At 40.5% G+C, this 20,473-nt stretch overlaps 1 protein-coding gene across 2 annotated transcripts in view; it reads right to left on the minus strand.

Moving 5' to 3' along the window:
- Positions 1-20,473, minus strand: part of HOOK3 (hook microtubule tethering protein 3) — a 93,055-nt gene that overhangs the window by 41,258 nt on the left and 31,324 nt on the right. For both annotated transcript variants that reach the window (XM_056116869.1, XM_056116868.1), the window contains exons 6-10: positions 20,138-20,205; positions 15,793-15,855; positions 13,823-13,906; positions 9,262-9,425; positions 218-358 (exon numbers count right to left, since the gene is read on the minus strand). In XM_056116869.1, coding sequence (XP_055972844.1) covers positions 218-358; positions 9,262-9,425; positions 13,823-13,906; positions 15,793-15,855; positions 20,138-20,205 — 520 coding nt within the window. The remainder of the gene's footprint in view (positions 1-217; positions 359-9,261; positions 9,426-13,822; positions 13,907-15,792; positions 15,856-20,137; positions 20,206-20,473) is intronic.

Consider the following 20,473-nt stretch of genomic DNA (forward strand, 5'->3'; position numbering starts at 1 on the left):
ACTTCCGATGCAACTGGAGGGTGCTGATAGCTCACTTAAAGAAGTGAGAGTTTCAAGGGGGGCAATGAGTGATTTTTTTTTTTCCTTCCCTGAAAACAAAGTGAAGGGACAAATCAATTTGGGAACCTCTGTCCTAGATTATGTAACATTGGTGGCAAAAGTCTTGGGGCTGGGGTGACTACAGGCCTGGGATTCTTGTGATGATTAAATTGTTTACCTAAGAACATCTATTTCATCTTTTAGTGACTGAGCCTCATCTGCCAAAGTTGTCAGTTCATCATTCTGCTGACGAAGCTCAGATATTTCCTTTTCTAACTCTTCACAGCGTATTCGATAGTCATCTTTGGCTGCTTCCAACCTGTAACCAAACCAAAACAAAGAAAATTTATTTATAGTCTAATAGTTCTCTTTAGAATAGTGTAAGAAAACTTGAGGACGATAATAAACTCTCTTGAATATGCCATTATTTTGTGACCATGAATGTGTTTCCAAGTCTTACTTATCTTGAAAATGGGTCTCACTACCTGCTAAACTTGAGGGAATATAAATCTTCTTTTTTTTAACTTTTTGGGTCAGACCCGGCAATGCACTGGGGTTACTCCTGACTCCATATTCAGGAATTACTCCTGTTGGTGCTCACTCAGAGGACCATATGGGATGCTGGGAATCGAACCTGGGTTGGCCATGTGCAAGGCCACTGTGCTATCGCTCCTGCCCCAAGGCGGGGGGCGGGGGGGGGATATAAATCTTAAAGGCCATTAAGTGCTAAAACAAAACAAAACAAAAAACCAACCTAGAAGATATGACACAATAAAAATGAGGCAGAAGCATTGTCTGAAAATGCTTCTAAAACCTCCCGGCTTTTAGACCACATCTGGTGACACTCAGGGACCACATGCAATGCTGGGGATAAACTGGGGTAAGCCTTATGATACAAAAGGACCTTTCTCCACCCCCCCCAACCACATCATCTCTCGGGTCCCCATACCGATTCTAAAACAGTAACGATGCATATGAAGGGTTTTCAAAAGTTCAGTATTGCAGGACCTCTCTATACCTGTCCTCGTTTTTGTTGCACGGCTGTGATTTATTGTACTGTTAGTGATAGTTTCATGCGTACATCATTCCAATACCATACCCTGAGCAGACACAATACCGATGATTCTCTCCACCAATGTCACAAAGACCCCTTCCATACCAAATCCCCCTAAACTCAGTTTTGTGACAAGATTCCCTGTTATGATGCTTTTGGCCATTTATTGTTCCCTTACTATCTTGACTCTAATCCCACATGTGAGATCTTTTTTTGACTGCAGAATAGTGAAGACTATATACATATAGAAGAATAAAGCTGGGGGCTGGAGCGATAGCACAGTGGGTAGGGCATTTGCCTTGCACGCAGCCAACATGGCCGACATGGGTTCGATTCCCAGCATCCCATATGGTACCCCGAGCACCGCCAGGAGTAATTCCTGAGTGCATGAGCCAGGAGTGAACCCTGAGCATCACCGGGTGTGACCCAAAAGGCAAAAAAAAAAAAAAAAAAAAAAAAAAAAGAAAAAAAAAAGAATAAAGCTAAATTTATAAAATTCCACAATTGAATTAAAATGACTAATTCAAAGAAGTGTTCAGATAGTACTTATCTACCAGTATTCATCAAAATTAAAATGTATTTATAGTTAACGATTATAAGAAACCATTATTTTTATCTTAAAGACAACATTCTGCTATAAAAATATTTTTCTAAAACAAAAAAACATAAGAGTGGCAAACTTCTACAATTTTGTGATTCATAACCTGATTGAATAAAAGGCAGCTGTATTTTCTTATCTGCTCCTACTTCTGTTCAAAGCTTTAAATTTGGCTTAAATTGATGAAGGGAATTCAGCCTTGCACAGACACATAGATGGGAAAAAGAAGCCTTTACATACTCTATGGAAGCATCTCAGTGATCCTGCAGTGGTTCTTAGGCCATTCTTGAACTACTGATATACACTATATAAATGATCACTTAAAAAACTTTTTTTAAGATAATTTTTTAATTAAAAAATTTTTTTTAAATTAAAGAGCCATGATTTACAAAGTTACTGGTAGTTGCGTTTTAGGCATACAATAATTCAACACCAGTCCTTCCATCAGTGTTCCCAGATTCCCTCCTTACCCCAACTTGTCAACCTGACAGGCATACCAAGTTTCAGTGGCTGCTACTTAGATCTCAGCTTTCAGTTTTGTTAAATGTGTGTTTTGGATACATGACTATATCCCTCTCTCACATCACTCGGAAATTGAAGCCCTGATGACTGTTCACCCACCACTTCTCTTCCTCTTCTTCCCCCACTTGATTTCTTTCCTTCTCTCTGTGTTTCCTCTCTAAACACTGGGGCCAAGGGTTATCTTAGCATCCACCTTTACTACAGTATATCTCCTCATCCAGAATTCTATATTCCCCAGATAAGTGAGATCATCTTGTGTTTGCCTTTCTTCTGGCTTACTTCATTCAACGTATCTTCTAGTTCCACGTGGCAGCAAACTGCATGATTTCATTGCATAGTATTCCATTGTGCATGTATACCACAGCTTCACAATCCATTCATCTGCCACTGCCATCTAGGTTGACTCTTTATTTTAGCTATTGCACTGGGTGAACCACTGAGTAATGGTGTGCATATATCCTTTTGAATGAAATATTTTTCTGTCCTGGGGGTAGATGGCCCAAAGTAGAGTTGCTGGGTCAGATGGCAGCTCAATTCTTAGTTTACTGAGAACTCTCCATACTGTTTTTCACAGGGATTGTACTAGACAATATTCTGACCAGCACTGGATGACAGTTTCTTTTTCACCACATCCCTACCAACACTATTTTTGATATGTATAATTTTCAATGGTGTGAGATGTTACTTTACTATCATCTTGATTTGGATTTCTCTGATGATAATTGATGCTGAGCATCTTTTTCATGGGTCTACTGGCCATCTGCCTGCCTTCCTCTGAGAAGTGTCTATTAATTTCTTCTCCCCATTTGTTGACAAGGTTTTTGAATTTTTGGGGGTTGATTTTTGCAAGTACTTTATATATCCTGGATATCAAATCTTTATCTGATGTGTTGAATGCAAATATATTTTTCCCATTCAGTTAGCTGTCTCTTAGTTTTAGCCTGTGGTTTATTTATTTAGTTATTTATTTTTGCCACGCAGAAGCTTTTTAACTTTATGTAGTCCCATCTGTTTATTTTTTATTTTGTTGACTTTGCCAGTGACATCAGATCATTGCAGTCAACTGTGAGGTTCAAATCTTGAAGTGTTCTGTCTATATTTAAGGACGGCTATTTTGTTAGGTTTTTGATATTAAATTTTGTGTTAAGACAAAAAAAAATCCAGAAGCACTTTACTGAAAAATAATTAAGAAAAGGAGATATCATCATATTAATCTTTTCTGATAAAGTAAAAACCGAATTGATACTTAATTTTTCTTCCATTTTTTTTTTGGGTTTCCCTTTGATGCTGGTGGCTCAGGGGCCACACCATACTGGGTCTCCAGAAGGACTAAGAGTTCTGTGTTCAGACTGAGCACTGTAGGGTTACCAGGGACAGTGGTGTTCAAGGAGTACAAGGGTCAGACAGACTGGTGCTCTAGAGGCCATAAGTTGCTGAGGACAGACCTCAGGGCTCTCAGCATGGACGATGTGCTCTAACCATCTAACCTATCTCCTCATCCCCACTGTCTAAATAGCACCTCAGATGATCTTCCAAGTCCACCAGGAGTGATCTCTGAGCACAATGCCGGAAGTGAGCCCTGAGCATTGCTAAGTGTGGCCCAAAACCAAACAAAAATATTAAGGAAACATATTAAAATGAAGTAGTGACACTACTTCCACTACCCAGCCGTCGCCACACTCCAGGACGCTTTCCGGACCCGTGCGGCAGCTCCGGCCGAGACCCACGCACAACTGAAGACCCACAGAACAAGGTAAGTGGAACTCTCCGAGACCTTGGACTCCAGGCTCGGCGGACCCAGGGACAGAGCTTCTCTGCTTGCTCCCACCACCACAGGTGACAAAGGGATTCTAATCAGGAGCCCCACCCTACCCTGCCCTGTCTGCTTCCATCAACCACCCAGGGATCGAATTGTGCACAGGAGACTCACCCTACCCAGATAAATACCCCACTGGCAGATTTCCACTCTCGACACTACTTCCACTACCCAGCCGTCGCCACACTCCAGGACGCTTTCTGGACCCGCGCGGCCGCGCGACACATCATAAGACACTAAATACCCATCTTCTGGAATTGTCATACCATATTTGATAGGGTTCAAATATGGAACCCTATCAAATATGGTAACACCTACAAGGGTGATTAGAGGTCACCCCAAAAGCCTCTATACCTCTCGGAAAGACTGGCAAGCTACCGAGAGTATTCCGCCCGCACGGAAGAGCCTGGCAAGCTATCCGCTGTGTATTCGATATGCCAAAACCAGTAACTACAACTGGTCTCATTCACCTGACCCTGAAGGCTTCACCGACATGGCAGCACTGAGAAGGATGAGAAAGGAGAGGCCGACAAAATCTCAAGGCCGACCTAGGCTGCCACAACAAAGGAAGACAAAAATGATCGTCTGTACTTTCAATGCACATACGCTAGCATCAGATGCATCCATCGAGGACCTGATGGTACAAGCGCGAATGATCAAGTACGACATCATTGGTCTGACCGAGACAAGAAGGCACGAATCTCACCATGCCGTTTTCGACACTGGAGAAGAACTGTTCCTCGGAACATGCGATAAAAGAGGTGTTGGAGGCGTCGGTGTCCTTGTCAACACAAACTTGGCCAAGAGCATTGATTCATTCGAATGCCTAACAACCCGAATCGGACGTTTACATTTGAATAGATGTGGCTCACTGCCTGCAGTTTCTATCTTCGTTGTCTACGCACCAACATCTCATTATGATTGATGAAAGAGAAATCGAGAAGTTCTACATGGAGCTAGAGAAGTTCTATAAAGAAGACCACACCTTCTACAAGATCATTGTGGGTGATTTTAATGCCAAGATAGGACCGAGAAGATCAGCTGAAGAACTTCACATCGGGACCCATGGCCTAGAATGGAACGAACAGGGTGAGAGACTGAGTTCATCATGTCGACCAAGACCATTCATGGTAACTCACAGTTCCAGAAGGCAGAATCTAAACGATGGACATGGGAGTCTCCCGGTGGACGATTCCACAATGAAATAGACCACATCATATTCAATCGACGGTTTTGCCTGACTGATGTCGCTGTTGTCCCAAAATTTCGAACGGGATCGGACCACCGTCTCCTTCGTGCAAAATTCTACTTCACAGAGCGGGGAGAAAGGGCTGCAAAGTTCAAAAAGAGAACTCCCAGAATGACCACCAACTGGGAACTCTTTGGTACTATTGCGGCAACATGGGAAGATGCCATTGTTGACAACATTGACGAGGAATACGATCGACTGGTTCAGCACCTCCATGAATGTGCGAGGAACGCCAAGAGAGAGATAGCCACAAAAAGTCGCCTATCTTCGAAAACTCTTGAGCTAATTCGCCAGCGTGGTTTGGCGCATGCCTCAGGCAACCGCAAGCTAACGTCCGAGCTTGCAAAGCAGTGCAGAGATGCGATCAAGGAAGACCTCAAAGAGAGAAGAGCAGAAGTACTGATAGATGCGGCAGAAGCCGGGAAAAGTATTCGTAACGCCCGCCTGTCCTTCGCCAACTATAAGACCAAGATGACTGCCCTCCGACGTCCTGATGGATCCATCACATCCTCCAGAATGGCAATGGAGAAGATTATCCATGACTTCTACTCAAATCTCTTCGATAGCCATGTCCACTTGCTGACATACCAAATTCCACAGGATGGGTATGTCATTCCTAACGTTCTCCCTTCCGAAATCCGACACGCCATTTCGTTGGTAAAGAAGCAAACAGCACCCGGTCCAGACAAGGTCAGACCTGAACACCTGAAGAACCTGCCGTCAGTACTCATCAATACACTGGCTCGGCTCTTCACTCGCTACCTGTCTGAATGCAAGGTTCCGTCCCAATGGAAAATCAGCAGGACCGTACTACTGTTCAAGAAGGGAGACATCCATGACATTGGCAACTATCGCCCGATCTGCCTATTGTCTGTCATCTACAAGCTGTTCACTCGAGTCATCCTGAATAGGATTGGCAGAACACTAGATGAAGGACAACCATGCGAGCAAGCAGGGTTCCGCAAAGGATTCAGCACCATCGACCATATCCACACGGTAACCAAGCTCATTGAGGTTTCTCGGGAGTTCAAGATGCCGCTCTGCTTAACGTTCATTGATTTAAAGAAGGCCTTTGATTCTGTTGAGACGGAAGCGGTCATTGAAGCCCTAGCCAATCAGGGCATTCAAGCCCAATACATCAGGATCCTCCGTGAGCTGTATTGCGGTTTCACTACCAGGATCTCACCATTCTACAAAGAAGTGATCGTTGATGTCAAGAGAGGGGTGCGGCAGGGTGATACCATTTCACCGAAACTCTTCAGTGCCACCCTCGAGAACATCATGCGACAACTGGAATGGGAAGGAATGGGAGTGAAGATAGATGGTCGGCAACTACACCACCTCCGCTTTGCTGATGACATTGTTTTAATAACACCAAACATCAGCCAAGCGGCACAAATGCTGGCCGACTTTGACCGTGAGTGTGGAAAGGTAGGACTACAGCTGAATCTTACGAAGACAATGTTTATGAGAAACAGCCTTGTTCCTGACGCCCCATTTGCTCTCAATGGAACGACCATCTCCGAATGCAACAGCTATGTCTACCTAGGTCGAGAGGTCAACATGAGAAATGACCTGGCACCCGAGCTGCGCAGGAGGAAGAGAGCGGCTTGGAACGCCTTCAAGAACGTCGAAGAAATAGCTAAGAGGACGAAGAACCTCCGGCTCCGGGCACATCTCTTTGATTCCACTGTTCTTCCTGCATTGACATGTGCCTCAGAGACCTGGGCCCTACGCAAGCAAGATGAGAACGCCATTCAGGTCTCCCAAAGAAGAATAGAAAGAGCTATGCTTGGAATAACACGTTTCACTCAAATGAGAGAACGAATCCGGAGTTCTGACATCCGTCGACGATCAAGGATCAGGGACGCTGTCTCATATGCCAAGGTATCGAAAATCAGATGGGCTGGTCACGTAATGAGATTTAAAGACGACCGTTGGACTAGAGCTGTTACTGATTGGATTCCACGGGATGTCAAGAGACCGCGTGTCCGCCCACCTACCAGATGGTCAGACTTCTTTGTCAAGATCATGAACGATCGGTTTGAGGCCCTCCATATTCCCGGAGCGAAGAGATGCCATTGGGCTACACTAGCACGCGACAGGGACAAATGGAGACGTTACTGGCGCCCGCTCGAGCAAATCGACGACTAACGGGAAGTTAAGTGATTTTAAGTGAAGTGATTAAAATGAAAGATAAATGTCATACGATCATTTCAATAGAAGCAGAGAAAGCATTTGAGAAGATTCAGCACCTATTTATGGCAAATCCCTCAACAAAATGAAGAATTAACCTCTAAATAGTGAAAGTCATACACAACAAACCCACAGGCAATATTATATTTTTTAAAAATTTAAAAAAAAATTTTATTGAATCACCATGAGATAGTAGCAGTATTATACTTAATAGGAAACAACTGAAAGCCTTTCTTCTAAGATCAGGCAAAAGAAAGGAATGCCCACCTTCATCACTATTATTTGCATGGTATTATTAGAAATCTCAGGCACAGCAATAATAGAGAAATTGAAGTTATCCAAATTGGTAATGAAGAATCCAAACTATCACTATTCATAGTTGACATGATACAGTATCGTACACAGAAAAATTCTAAAAATGACTCTTACTGTTTTAACACCAGATATTTTGGGTTATTTGAGAAATAGGTCATAATACGGTAATAGAATAATAAATATAATTTGTTCTGATTTAAGTCCTTCCAGGTTATGCTTTTGCTTTGCAGCACACCAAATTCTAATTTTTTTCCTTTCCCTTTCACTATTCAATTGCCAAAAATTCTTCGTTCCTCTTGGTCTTTCCTCTCCCTTATGATGTATTTACAAGTCTGTTCCATTGAAGCAAGTTTGCCCTTTAAATAAGACTGAGCCATAATCATGCACTCAGTATTACTATGTGTCTATTTTCATCTTGTGTCTAGGACAGGATCAGATCAATTACTTTAAATCTCTCTATGATGTCCCTTTAAGAAAATTTACTTTAGGGACAAGGTAGTTCAAAGGGTTGGAGGTCCAGATTCAGTCCTCAGAAGATGTGGTCTCCTTGAGCAAACCTGAGATTCCCAAGCACCAAAGCAGCTCATGAGTACTCCCCAGTATGGCTAAAAATCTAAAAATAAATAAATATATAATATTCTAAAATATGTGGTATAATTTTTGTTTTAAAATATCATATTTTGAGCAAATTTATTCTTTCTCCTGAGCATTCCCACTCTCAGTTCTGAGTGTTTCACTGTTTTGTTTTCTCATCTTTCTTTCCATTTCCTTTCCTTTTTCTTTTGTTTTTGATTTTGGGCCATACTGAGTAGTGCTCAGGGCTTACTCCTAGCTTGATGCTCAGGGATCACTCCTGGTAGGACCTGGGGGACAATATGTACTGCTGAGGATTGATCCGGGTCAGACACACGCAAGGCAAGCACCCTACTCAACTGTACTATTGCTTTGGCCCCTTCCTCATTTTCTTATTTTTAAGCACCTGCCAGAATGTGAGTGGGGCTATTGTTTGTTTTCTTTCTTTTACTCAAAGTTAAATTTCATTAAGCCATTCTGTCGCGTGAAATACTGAAAGTATAGCTTTGATAGAATTTTTTCTACTTGTGAAGTTATTTGATGTCATGTGGAAATTGTTATTATTTTGTTGTTGATTACACATCTTTCTTGATTTGCAGCTACCCTGACTTATTATATTCTTTTGAGGGGTGGGTGGGTAGGAGTGTTGGGTCGTCCTAACACTTAGGTGCTAATTCTGGCTCTGTGATCAAGGACCATATGGAGTTTTGGGGATAGAACTGGGATGGTAGAGACGTAAGGCAGCACCTTAACTGAGATATCACTATCTCTCTGGCATGCAACACAATATTAATTTTAACATTTTAATTGCTTAAGAATACAATGTTATTATTTATTTATTTATCTATCTATCTTTAAAGAACTAGGTTTTAGTAAGAAGCTTTTTTTCCCCCTTTTACCTGAATGTTTCTTCCTGAAGTTGCTCTAATTGAGTCTGGAGCTGCAGGTGCCTTCTGCCTGCTGGACTATTAGGATCTTCTATAGAATCAGATTGATTGAGTCTTTCCATTAATATCTGATTCTCTGCCAGCAGACTACTTTTCTCCTCTTGCAACGCTGCAACCTGTTAGAATACAGAAGACAGCTATTATTTCTTCCCTCTCCAACATTACTGCAATCATTAATGAATTATTATGAGCGAAAAGCGTACTTTTAAAGTAGTATAGTTAACTTCTACCTCTCGGTAGAACTTTACAAAAGCAGAGCAGTATGTATGAATAGCAATGGGGCTGAAGAGAGAGATGCATAGGCTGGAACTCGTTACCCATGCAGTACATCCAGGTTAGATACCTGGCACACCAATCCTGCCTGAGCACCTTCAGGAGCACTTCCTGAGTACTATGCTGGGAGGAGTCCCTAAACATCACTGTGGAGTTGTCCCCCAAACAAAAAAGAGTAAACAAGAATTCAGTATTTTATGCCTGAAATTACAGTTCACCAAAGAATATATACATATCAGACCAAAGAGACAGCTCAAAAGGCTGGAAGCACTGCAGAATATATACATCAGACCAAAGACACAGCTCAAAAGGCTGGAACTCATGCTTCCCATGCAGGAAGCCATGGGTCAATTCTGGTTTTGCATGGTCCCCTGAACACCACTGGGGGTGATGTCTGAGCACCGAGTTGAACTGGAAGTAGCTGCTGAGAACCACTGAGGGGGTGGGTAGAAGGAGGGGAGAGAGGAGAGAGGAGAGAAAGAGAGAGAGGAGAGAGAAAGAAAGCGAGACACACACAGAGAGATAGAGATATAGATGGTGGGGGGGGTAGGTAACTATTAGGAATACTCAAAACCCACAAATTATCTAAAGAAATGGAAATTAAAAATATGTTATACCAACACACTTCCACTTGAATGACTAAAATGATAAAGACTGGATGCACCAAGAAGTAGAACAAATGGAGTTCTCACATATTTCTGGTGAAAATGTTAAATGTTTCAATCACTTTTGAAAAAAGGTTTGTGTTTTAAGAAACTGAATATACAACTTCCACATGACCTAAATATTCTTAGTTTTCCTAAAAAAGCTCAATTTGTGATCAAGGAAAAAAAAAAATCAAAAAACAACACAAATGATCATTAGAATATAAAACTATTTAGCAATAAAAAAAAGACGACTATTGGCTCTGGCCCAGACCTAGCAATGTTGATGGGCTATTCCTGGATCTGAGCTTGGGAGCTGTTTCCTTTAGTGCTCATGTGGTGCCAGGGAATGAAGCCAGGCCTCCCACATGCAAAGCCTGTGGCTCAGTCCTGAGTTACCTCTACCCCCAAGGATTAGCTATTTGTACCAACAACATGAATGAATCTTGAAATAATAAAAGAAACCAGACCAAAGAAAGATTATACACTGAACGATTCCTCTTATATATAATTTTAGAAGCTACAAATTAATCTACATGAGAGATTATAAAGAAACATGAGAAAACTTAAGAGGGTCATGAATTATACTGATTGTTGTGATAGTTCACAGGTTTATATTTACATCAATCAAAAAGCATCACAATTATACACCTTAAAATATCTAATGTAGTTGCACTGCATGTCAAATGCATATAATAAAGGTATGGAAACAAAAGTTGCTGCCATTCCTGATGCTGACTTCTGCATCCTGCCCCTCTTGTCCTAGTTGGGCTATGGGCCCTACCATTCCAGCAGGCTGGACACACTGCCACTCCCATCTGTCAATAGGAGACACTACTCAGGATCTCCTTTTACTGTGATTTTTTTACTTGGCCTCCAGGGCTTGCGAGCCCCGCTCTGTATGATCAGTTTTTCTGTTTCCTTAGTCAATCACTGGATTACTCCACAGCTTCTTGAACACTGTGGTGCCTTGTAGCTCCATAACTGATGGAAACACCATAAGTTCACTGACAACTTGCACATTTCTATTTCTAGCCTGGAACCTGGACTGGGTATCATTTCCACTTGGATGTCTAACAAGGCCTCTGAAATTTAAACTGCCCGAGTGAACATCTAATTACTCCCACCCTCAATCTTTCCAGTCTTCTTGTCAGTAAAAGGTAACTCTATCTTTTCAGTTGCTCAGTCAGTCCCTATGTCTTTCCCTTGCCCATATCTACTCTGTCAGCAATTATAGCTGCTGTCTTCTACCACAGTTTGATCAATTCTTACCACCTTCATATTCTAAGCCAACCTAGTTTTCACTTGGATTACTATAATGACCTTACTACTTAATCCGCCACTTCCTTTTAGTCTATTCTACTAAAATTTAATTTGACTGCTATGTCATAAATTAAAACAAAGTTCATACCACATGACCACTTTGTTCAAAATCCCCCAACAGCTTCTATAAAGGCTGGCAAAGGCTTCATAAAAATGTTCTCTTCCCACGCTCCCTTCTACTCCTGGCCTCCTCATCTTCCTGTTCCTGAATACATCAGTCACATGCACTCCTAGGTCCTTTGTATGTAGCCATAATGCTCTTACTGTGAAAATCTGAGAGGCTTGTTCCCTTAATCTCTATAGAACTGTACTAACACATCACCTTTCTTGGTTAACTATCCACTTAAAGCTGGTAAAAGTGCCGGCACTGAGAAAAGAAACAGGTGATGAGTTTGATCCCGGATGCCATAAACAAGCACCAGAGCACAGTCCCAGTGGCTCTGCCACCTGACACTCCTGATTCCATACCAGTGTGTGCAATTCTTGATGCACAATCAGGTGAACACAAGCACAAGCAAAAAGTGTGAGCACTGAATCTAGGAGTGTGACTCCCAGCAAACAAGAGAGCACCACAGTGAACCCAGGGAGCACTGTACCCTGGTAACATGTGAGTGCCACAATGAAATCAGCATGTGTCCAAAGCACATCTAAGTGTGCAATTTCTGGTCATTTCACCACTCAGCAGCAAAGGTCCAGGGAAGTAATACACAAACACCGCACCTACACCCCTAAAAACATAATTTTCCATATACCTTATCCTACCTTATTTATCTCTAAAATATTTACCATCACATAACAACCTATATATAATTTTGGCAACCAAACCATTTATTTTTCCTGACTGGGAGAGTGGGGTCACTGAGGCAGTGGAATCAACCATAGAGCTAAAAAGCCTGACTTTTACGACCTATTTTTTTAGACTATAAGCACCATGGGGGAGGGGGTGGCAGAGATATTTATGTTTCTTTCTCTTTGTCTTTATTTCTCTGGGGCAAGTACTCAAATCTGTCATGTAGCATGAAAACAGTATTATTATAATAAAGTTTATTTACAATAACTGAGGGCAAGCTGTAGTTTACTAATTCCAGTGTATCAACTTTCATTTTACAATATAAACAAAGATAGCATTTATTACCCCGCTCAGCATTTATGCAAAGCCTAACATCTGAAAACATGATAACTAGGCATATATTTATATAAAATGTATGCTACAATTACATTCCTCTTATATGCGTCCATTTAAATGACTAAGTCCAATATCTTTATTTACCTTTATTTATTTATACTGAGTCACACTTGATGGTGCTCCAGGGTCAGTCCTGTGGTGTGGGGCCTATGTGGTGCTGGACACTAAACCTGGATCAACTGAGTGCAAGGCATAGGTCCTATCCACTGTACCACTGCTCTGGACCCTTTAGATACAACATTTTCACTAACTTCACCAAATCAGTGAATAATAAAGATAACTGGATGCCATGTTCTCAAGGGGTCCACAGTGTATCAATAAGCTGTCTTTGAGAAAACAAAAAGGTCTAAACAAAAAAAGACCCAACTCTATCTTTCATTTTTGGCAAAAACCCTTGAATGGGAATGTAGCCAAAGTAAGTCTCTGTAGTGGATAGCAGAGCTGACCGGGCTTAACTGTGTTCATAGATAGTCATGGTTTCACAGCAGCCCTCTGTCACACTGGCAATACTCTGGTACTCTGTGACAGCAGCCTCCTCTACTCATCCCTACAGTAATCCTGACCTCTGCATTCTTTACTCCTTTTCTCCACTCAGCACTTCTCCAATTGCTTTTTGGTTCTCTGAGGTTGAAGACTGTGTGCTGCTGCTGGCTATAACCAAGCTGACTTGTGGGCTGTGTGTCAAACTATTAATAATTTGAAGTTGGGCAGGTTAAGAGTACTATATTCTAGAAATGGCAAACACTACAAATGGGCGCATTAAAAAAGCTCTGCCCTTCCTTCCAAGAGCTAGTTTATTTGCGCACCATAAAGTCTATACATGCTAATACCCCTCCTCAGACTCTATTTCTCCTCTTCCCTCAAATTCAAAGCAATAAAGTGTTAATTTATTTGTTGTATTTTTAAGGGGCTGCTAGAAGAAGCAATAAGCTTTGCTCAGTCTACTGTCTTTAATGAGAAATTTGTTTTTTTTCTCTTAATATGGGCAGCATTATAATCAAATTGTATTGTAGGGCAGTATCTAGCACATTTGGAGGTATTTAAGAGGTGCATTTCGAACCAGGGGCACACAGAATAGATTTCTTACCTGCATATCCAACTCATGGCATCTCTGAGCAATTTCCTCCTTTGCTGACAAAGCTTCATTGAGCTCCTCTGTCGTTTTCTTCAACTGGTTGGAAACAGGTATAATAAACTTTTCAACATGAAATGGCAAAATCAGTGATCATATATATGCTATGAAAATTAAAACATCTCTCTGTGGGACAGGGATTAATCGAGAACTTAAGACATTAAGAGCTCTTCTGTAAAAAAATGAAGGCACTTCTAGTTTTATTACTTTATTACTGAGTCTTTTTCTGTACTTTAAATTTGGTCTTCATAGCAAATTTTCTTGCACATCTATCTGGGCTACTTCATTCTTGGCAATATATGTATCAGCTACAGGAACAGGGCTAGCGGGCTGGAGATAAAAGGTGCTTGCTTTGTAGAGGCTGACCTCAGTCTGACTGCCAGCACTGCATGGTCCCCAGAGCACAGAGTCAGTAACCTCTCCCCCACTGCCATCCCCTAACATAACTATTCGGCGAGTTTATTTCAACATTTTTTTTTTTTTGGTACATGTGTGTGGTGGCAGGGATAAAATCCAGAGACTCACACATGTAATTCAGACTATACAACTCACTTCACATCCTGGCAGTCATTTAAAATTATAGGTCAAGGTTGAAGAGATAGCATTGAGGCACATGTCTTGCATCTAACTCACCCCACTAGTTGTAACCCTGCAGGTCCTCACCATGGCTATACATTGAGCGGGTGGCCCGGGAAATCTCTTGTGCCACAGGTACTGAGTAACAGTGCATGCTCACGCTCTCACATCAAATGTCTAGTGAAGTCACTGAGAACTGCCAGGATTAAATTCTGATGCTAAGTCTATCCCCCAACACAAGATTGTTTTTTAATTGCTAATTTTTTAAAATCAATGTTTAAAACTAAGAAATTGTTTTGATTTCCAACTCAAATATCCCCAAGGTATGCCCCATTATTGTATTAACTCTAATAATAAAACTGTACACCATACTGTAGTAATTATAAAAAAAAAGTCGATTAAAAATACTGGCTTTTATCCATGTGACAAGCCTTCATGCAATTAGGCTTGCTCTTCAAGCCCAAGTTCTTTAAATATGACTCTCAATTGCTTGTCTCTATGTATCTTTGCTTGCTTGCTTTTACACACTCTAGAGAAGTTGAATTCTTTCTTAAAGATGTACTTCTCTTTCTTATCCTTACATCTAAGTAAGTTTCAATAAAAACTATCTTGCTTCACACACACACACACACACACACACACGCACACGCACACGCACACACACACAGCAGTAATCACACCTACAAAGTAATTTTGTGATTAAAACCCAAAACATATATAGCGAAGTTCTTTAAAACTAGTCTTCAGACAGATATGTAGTATAGCAGGTTGGGTGCTCGCTTTCTAATGCAGCCAAGCAGGTCATCCCATATGGCCCCCGAATCTGCCAGGAGTGATTCCTAAGTACAGACCCAGGAGTAACCCCTAAGCAGCACTGGGTGTGGCCTCCAAACAAAAACAACAGCAGCAAGAACAAAAAACAGTCTTTTGTAGGTGCAGTTAAGTATTTGATTGCTCATTCTTTACAAGATATAGTATCTTTTGTATTATAAATAATTCATATGGTTAAAAGTCCGTGACATTTTCTAGGAGTGCAGCTATGCTGTTAAATGTGACATATAGAAAAAGAATCAAATTGAAAAAGAAAAATCCTGACTACAAAATATAAGTTATAATGAGTGAAAATGTGTTATTTTTTTTAGGGAAAGGATATAACTCAAGAGTAGATTAATGACTAACAAGTATGAGATCCTGAGTTATAAACCCAGCACCCTCCTGCCCCCACCCCCAAAGAAAAAATCCAGGCTGCGAAGATGGCTCCAAGGATTCGAGTATTACCACCTGAAATATTCTTTTCAATAATATCTAATGAGTACCTTTCCATCACATCATACAGCAAAATTAGATACCTGGCGATCAAGGTCAACATAGGCATCGTTTCCAGCAGAGACGGGAGATTCTTTACTCATCAGCTGAAATTCAAATTTAAATGATTATAATCATGAGGTTAAAGACAATGAAAATTAATATTTAATCACTACAGAATAAAAAAAGAATATAAATGAATGCTTTATGCATAAATTTTTTGTTTAAAGTTTTGTGGTTTTTACTCTAAAATAATGCCTTCTAGGAGGGGGGTATATTGGGGTTCTTGGTGGTGAAAAATGGGTACTGGTGAAGGGAAAGGTGTTTGATCATTGTATGACCGAGACTTAGACTTTGTAACTTTTCCCACAGTGATTCAATAAATAAATATAAGAAAAAATAAATGAATAAATAAAATTATGAAAAAAAAGTAAGATGGAGTTCATGCCCAATTCAATCAGCTAATGAGTGACTGAATAAATAGCAGTACTCCTACATAAAAAAAAAAATAAATAAAATAATGCCTTCACTTAATAACTACAGGTGCAAATTCTGCCGTGCGGGCGAGATACTCTCGGTAGCTTGCCGGGCTCTCTGAGAGGGGCAGAGGAATCGAACTCGGGTCGGCCATGTTGGCCACTTGTAAGGCAAATGCCCTACCGCTGTGCTATCGTGTAAAAACTGACTTTTCAGTTAAGAAAAAAGTAATGCTAATAACTATTTCTAAAGAGTAAATGTGGATATCAATATCAGTCAAAATTAACAGTTTCACACACATTCACACACCTTAGACACACACCCCCTTAGTTAGCATCACACTCATGTGAGGGTAGTAATAGGATATAAAGTTCTAATTGTGACAAATGTCTGGGCAGGCTATAATAGTTTCAGTGTTCTATTTCTTTCTCATGTTCTATCTGAAGGAGAAAAGAGAGGAACAATTAGATATGTTCTAATCATGTCCTTCAAGTCTTTCTCATACTCACTAGAGTTATGTTCACCTGTAGTACATTTTTCCCCTATATCAAGAAGTACCCACGCCAACAACAGTATCAGCAATGCCTGGAAATGTGCCAGAAATGCAAATACTTGACTATCAGCTCCCGTTCACTTAAGCCCAACAATCTATATAACAAGCCCTCTCAGATGATTCTGGCAAAGCTCGAGGACCACTGCTCTATGCTGTAATGACAACTGGAGGACCCTTAGCATGATTAAGGTGGGGGCGGGGAGAACAGAGGAAACGAAAACGCAGTGGCTTCAATTAGTATGCTTTTATTGTTAACGTATTAATGAGATTTTAAAAGTCTTTTCTTCAAATTAAAAAAAAAACTAGGTAAGACAAAACTCAGAACAAATATTAGGAGGAAAAGAATTTAACTCCCTAGAAATAATCACTTGCATGATTTTGCATATTTGTTAAATTAAATATCTGAAGCTTCCTGTGGCTAATTTAAACAGTTCAAGAAAGATAAATTTAATATTTTGACAGAATATCTGGAGTGTACATCTAATTCAGAGCCTTTGTAAACAGAAGAGAATGTACTTATTTTCCTCCAGTTTTCCCCCTTTCTATTGTTAGTTTAGTCCTTAATAACACACAACCTCTGAGTAAAACTTTAGATGTCCTGAAGAAAACCCCTTTCTAAGACCTCCCCTTCAATGATTTTAGTATGTCTGTTCCTTCATTTCCTCAGAAATCTAGACCAGATACCTCTCAGTTCTTCCTGTGTTTCAGTTTGAGCTTGTCATTTTATTTTTTTATGTAGGAGTACTGCTATGTATTCAGCCACTGATTAGCTGATTGAATTTTGCATGAACTCCACCTTACTTTTTTTTTCATTTTTATAATTTTATTTATTGAATCACCGTGAGAGCAGTTACAAAGCTTTCGGGTCTAAGTCTCGGTCATACAATAAAACACCCATACCTTCACCAGTGCCCATTCTCCACCCCCAACAACACCAGTATATCCCCATCCCACACCCTCCCCCTACCTGTGGGGCAGATGATTTCCACATTACTCTCTCTCTACTTTGATCACATTCAGTATTTTGACACCAGACCCACCATTATTATTTGAGATTTTACCTCAACACTCAGATCTGCTGAAAAGGCAACAGTAGACAATTTGTGTTCTATTGCTGGTTATCAGTAACATATGATGTCGCATGGCTGCAGTATTCTCGCCTGGGTTGGCGCAGCACCGGTAATATACTGCAGGGACTGGACACATTTCTACCTAAAGCCGCTGGTTTCCAAGATTCGTTTCTGTAACCCACTGCAGGAACAGGACACATTTTTGCCAAAAGCCTTTGGGTTCCGAGATTTGTTTCTGAGTCTCTGGGATCATGGCCGTTAAGCAGTTCAATCAGGAACCAGAGAGGCCATGCCGGAGGTGGTTTGTGGGTGTGTTTCCCACATACCTAAATTTTGGCCATTTACTTTCTTGGTGAACTTTGCCCTAAGTTTTTGGGGTCTGGCTAAAGGCACAGCAACAATTTTGGGGTATCTGAAAGTCTGACATTGCCATCAGGCTGCTGATACAATAGCCTCACAGGTACAGATTGACCTGCTGGTGGCAGCATACCCCCGCGAGCCTGTCATTCTTATGGACACTTTTTGCCCTTTCAATAGACTTTATAGTGAACATTATTTGTCTACTGAAGCCCACTCTTTTCTTTGGTACCACACCTCTGATTTTTGCAAATCTCCCCCTTCCTACTTTAACTTTTATCATTTGTTTAGTTACCTTCTCTTTCATAGATATCATGGCCTAGCACTTTGATGGCTTTTGTCAATATACTCTCAGTTCTTCTCATACCTTTATTCATTTTTCCTGAAAAAATCTCAAATGGAGATTAACAGAATAGATTATTCTGATCATAGAGCCTGACTTCTAAATACTGAGAGTAAACAAATTAAAGTTTTCGGGGCCGGAGTGATAGTATAGCACGTAGGACGTTTGCCTTGCACACAGCTCACCAGGTTAGATTTCCAGCATCCCACAATCACTGCCAGGAGCAATTTCTGAATAGTAACACCTGAATATCGCAGGGTGGATGTGGACACCTCCTGTCCCCAGTATTTTTTAAGGTTCAAAGCAAGTTTCAACCTCAACTAGTCTGTCAAACTAGCCTCCAAAGTTTCTTTATTCCCTTTAGAGGTTATCCAGGCCTGTCTTATTTCTTAAAGCTTGCTAATTCTCCCACACTCATCAGAAAACTTTACTACCAAGATAAGAATGTTCCCAATTCCTAAATCTTTAAACTAGTAACAATTGGGCCGACCTCTTCATTTCTCACTTATGTAACTGGGAGAATTAAAAATAAACTCAAATACTTGTATTCTTAGATTCACAGCAGTATTAATCACATTGGCCAAAAGAGAAAACAACTCAAATGTCTATCAACTGATAAATGGATAAATAACACATGGTAGATACAAAATATCGTTTAGTCTAGCTACATCCGATGAGCAGAGAGCCAGGAGTAACCAACTACCACAGGGTTTGACCCCAAACCACTTCAACCCCCCCACCCAAAAAGCTCTGACTTATGCTTCTTAGGGTCTCCATATCCTTAAAATGTCTCCTATGTCAAGTACAACTTTCATTAAGTAAAGGCATAGGCCTTTCTTATATCCCTTCCCCCTTTCCATTTTAACGCAAATATTCACTTAGAATGCTCTGGATATGATTGGGATTGGAAACTCATTTTCAGTCAATAAGAAACCAGTAAGTTGTGAGAGGCAAACAGCTAAGAAGATACCACAGTGGAATTTATAAGAGCTTTCAAAGCCACTCTACTTTTCATTCATTAGGACATTTACAAATACTGGGAAAAAATATTTTTTATATTTTAGGTATATTGAGGGCTTAAATAAAAATAAGCATGGGGGCTAGAAAAACAGTACAGCAGGTATGGTGCTTGCCTTGCATGCAGGTGACTCAAATTCTAAGCCCAGCATGCGATATGGTTCTATGAGCCCTGCCAGGAGTGATCACTGAGCACAGAGCCCTGAGCATAGCCAGATGTGGGCTCAAACGAAACACTAATAACAAGCATAATGGGTACATTTTATTTTTTTGCTTTTTGTTTCACACCTGGTGATGCACAAGGGTTACTCCTGCCTTATGCCCTCAGGAATTACTCCCGGTGGTGCTTGGGGGATCATATGAGATGCTGGGAATTGAACCTGGGCTAGTTGCATGCAAGACAAACGCCTTACCCACTGTGCTATCGCTCCAGGCCCCATAATGGATAATTTTAAAAAATTAGATCAAATATCTTAAAAAATTTCAAAATATGAGAAAAATGCTTATTTTATCTAAAATCAGGTTTATTCCTTTAATTTTTCACAAACTAAAAGTACAAAGTCTCAACATACCTCTTGAATGGCTGTCATCACAACATGTTGAACAGATTCCTCCATCATCATAATGGCTTGGATATACTCTGAAAATGAGAATAATCTGAAATGTCACTGTCCAAGATAATGATAGTCATGAATTTTTATAAGCACTTTCATTCCAGAAATTTCCTATACATGGTTTTATAAAATGAATGTATGTATATAAATATATTTATTTATATTAACTATAAACACATATTTACATATATGAAATATATATACAAACACTCTAAGTAAAGGCTGAAAAATCACATCACAGTTTTCATCTTTCCTTACGGAAATTTCCTCCATTACCATTTTGCATAAAATAGT

This window comes from Sorex fumeus, unplaced genomic scaffold (genome assembly GCF_029834395.1).
Source record: "Sorex fumeus unplaced genomic scaffold, SorFum_2.1 ptg000033l, whole genome shotgun sequence".
In the NCBI taxonomy this organism is placed as follows: domain Eukaryota; kingdom Metazoa; phylum Chordata; class Mammalia; order Eulipotyphla; family Soricidae; genus Sorex; species Sorex fumeus.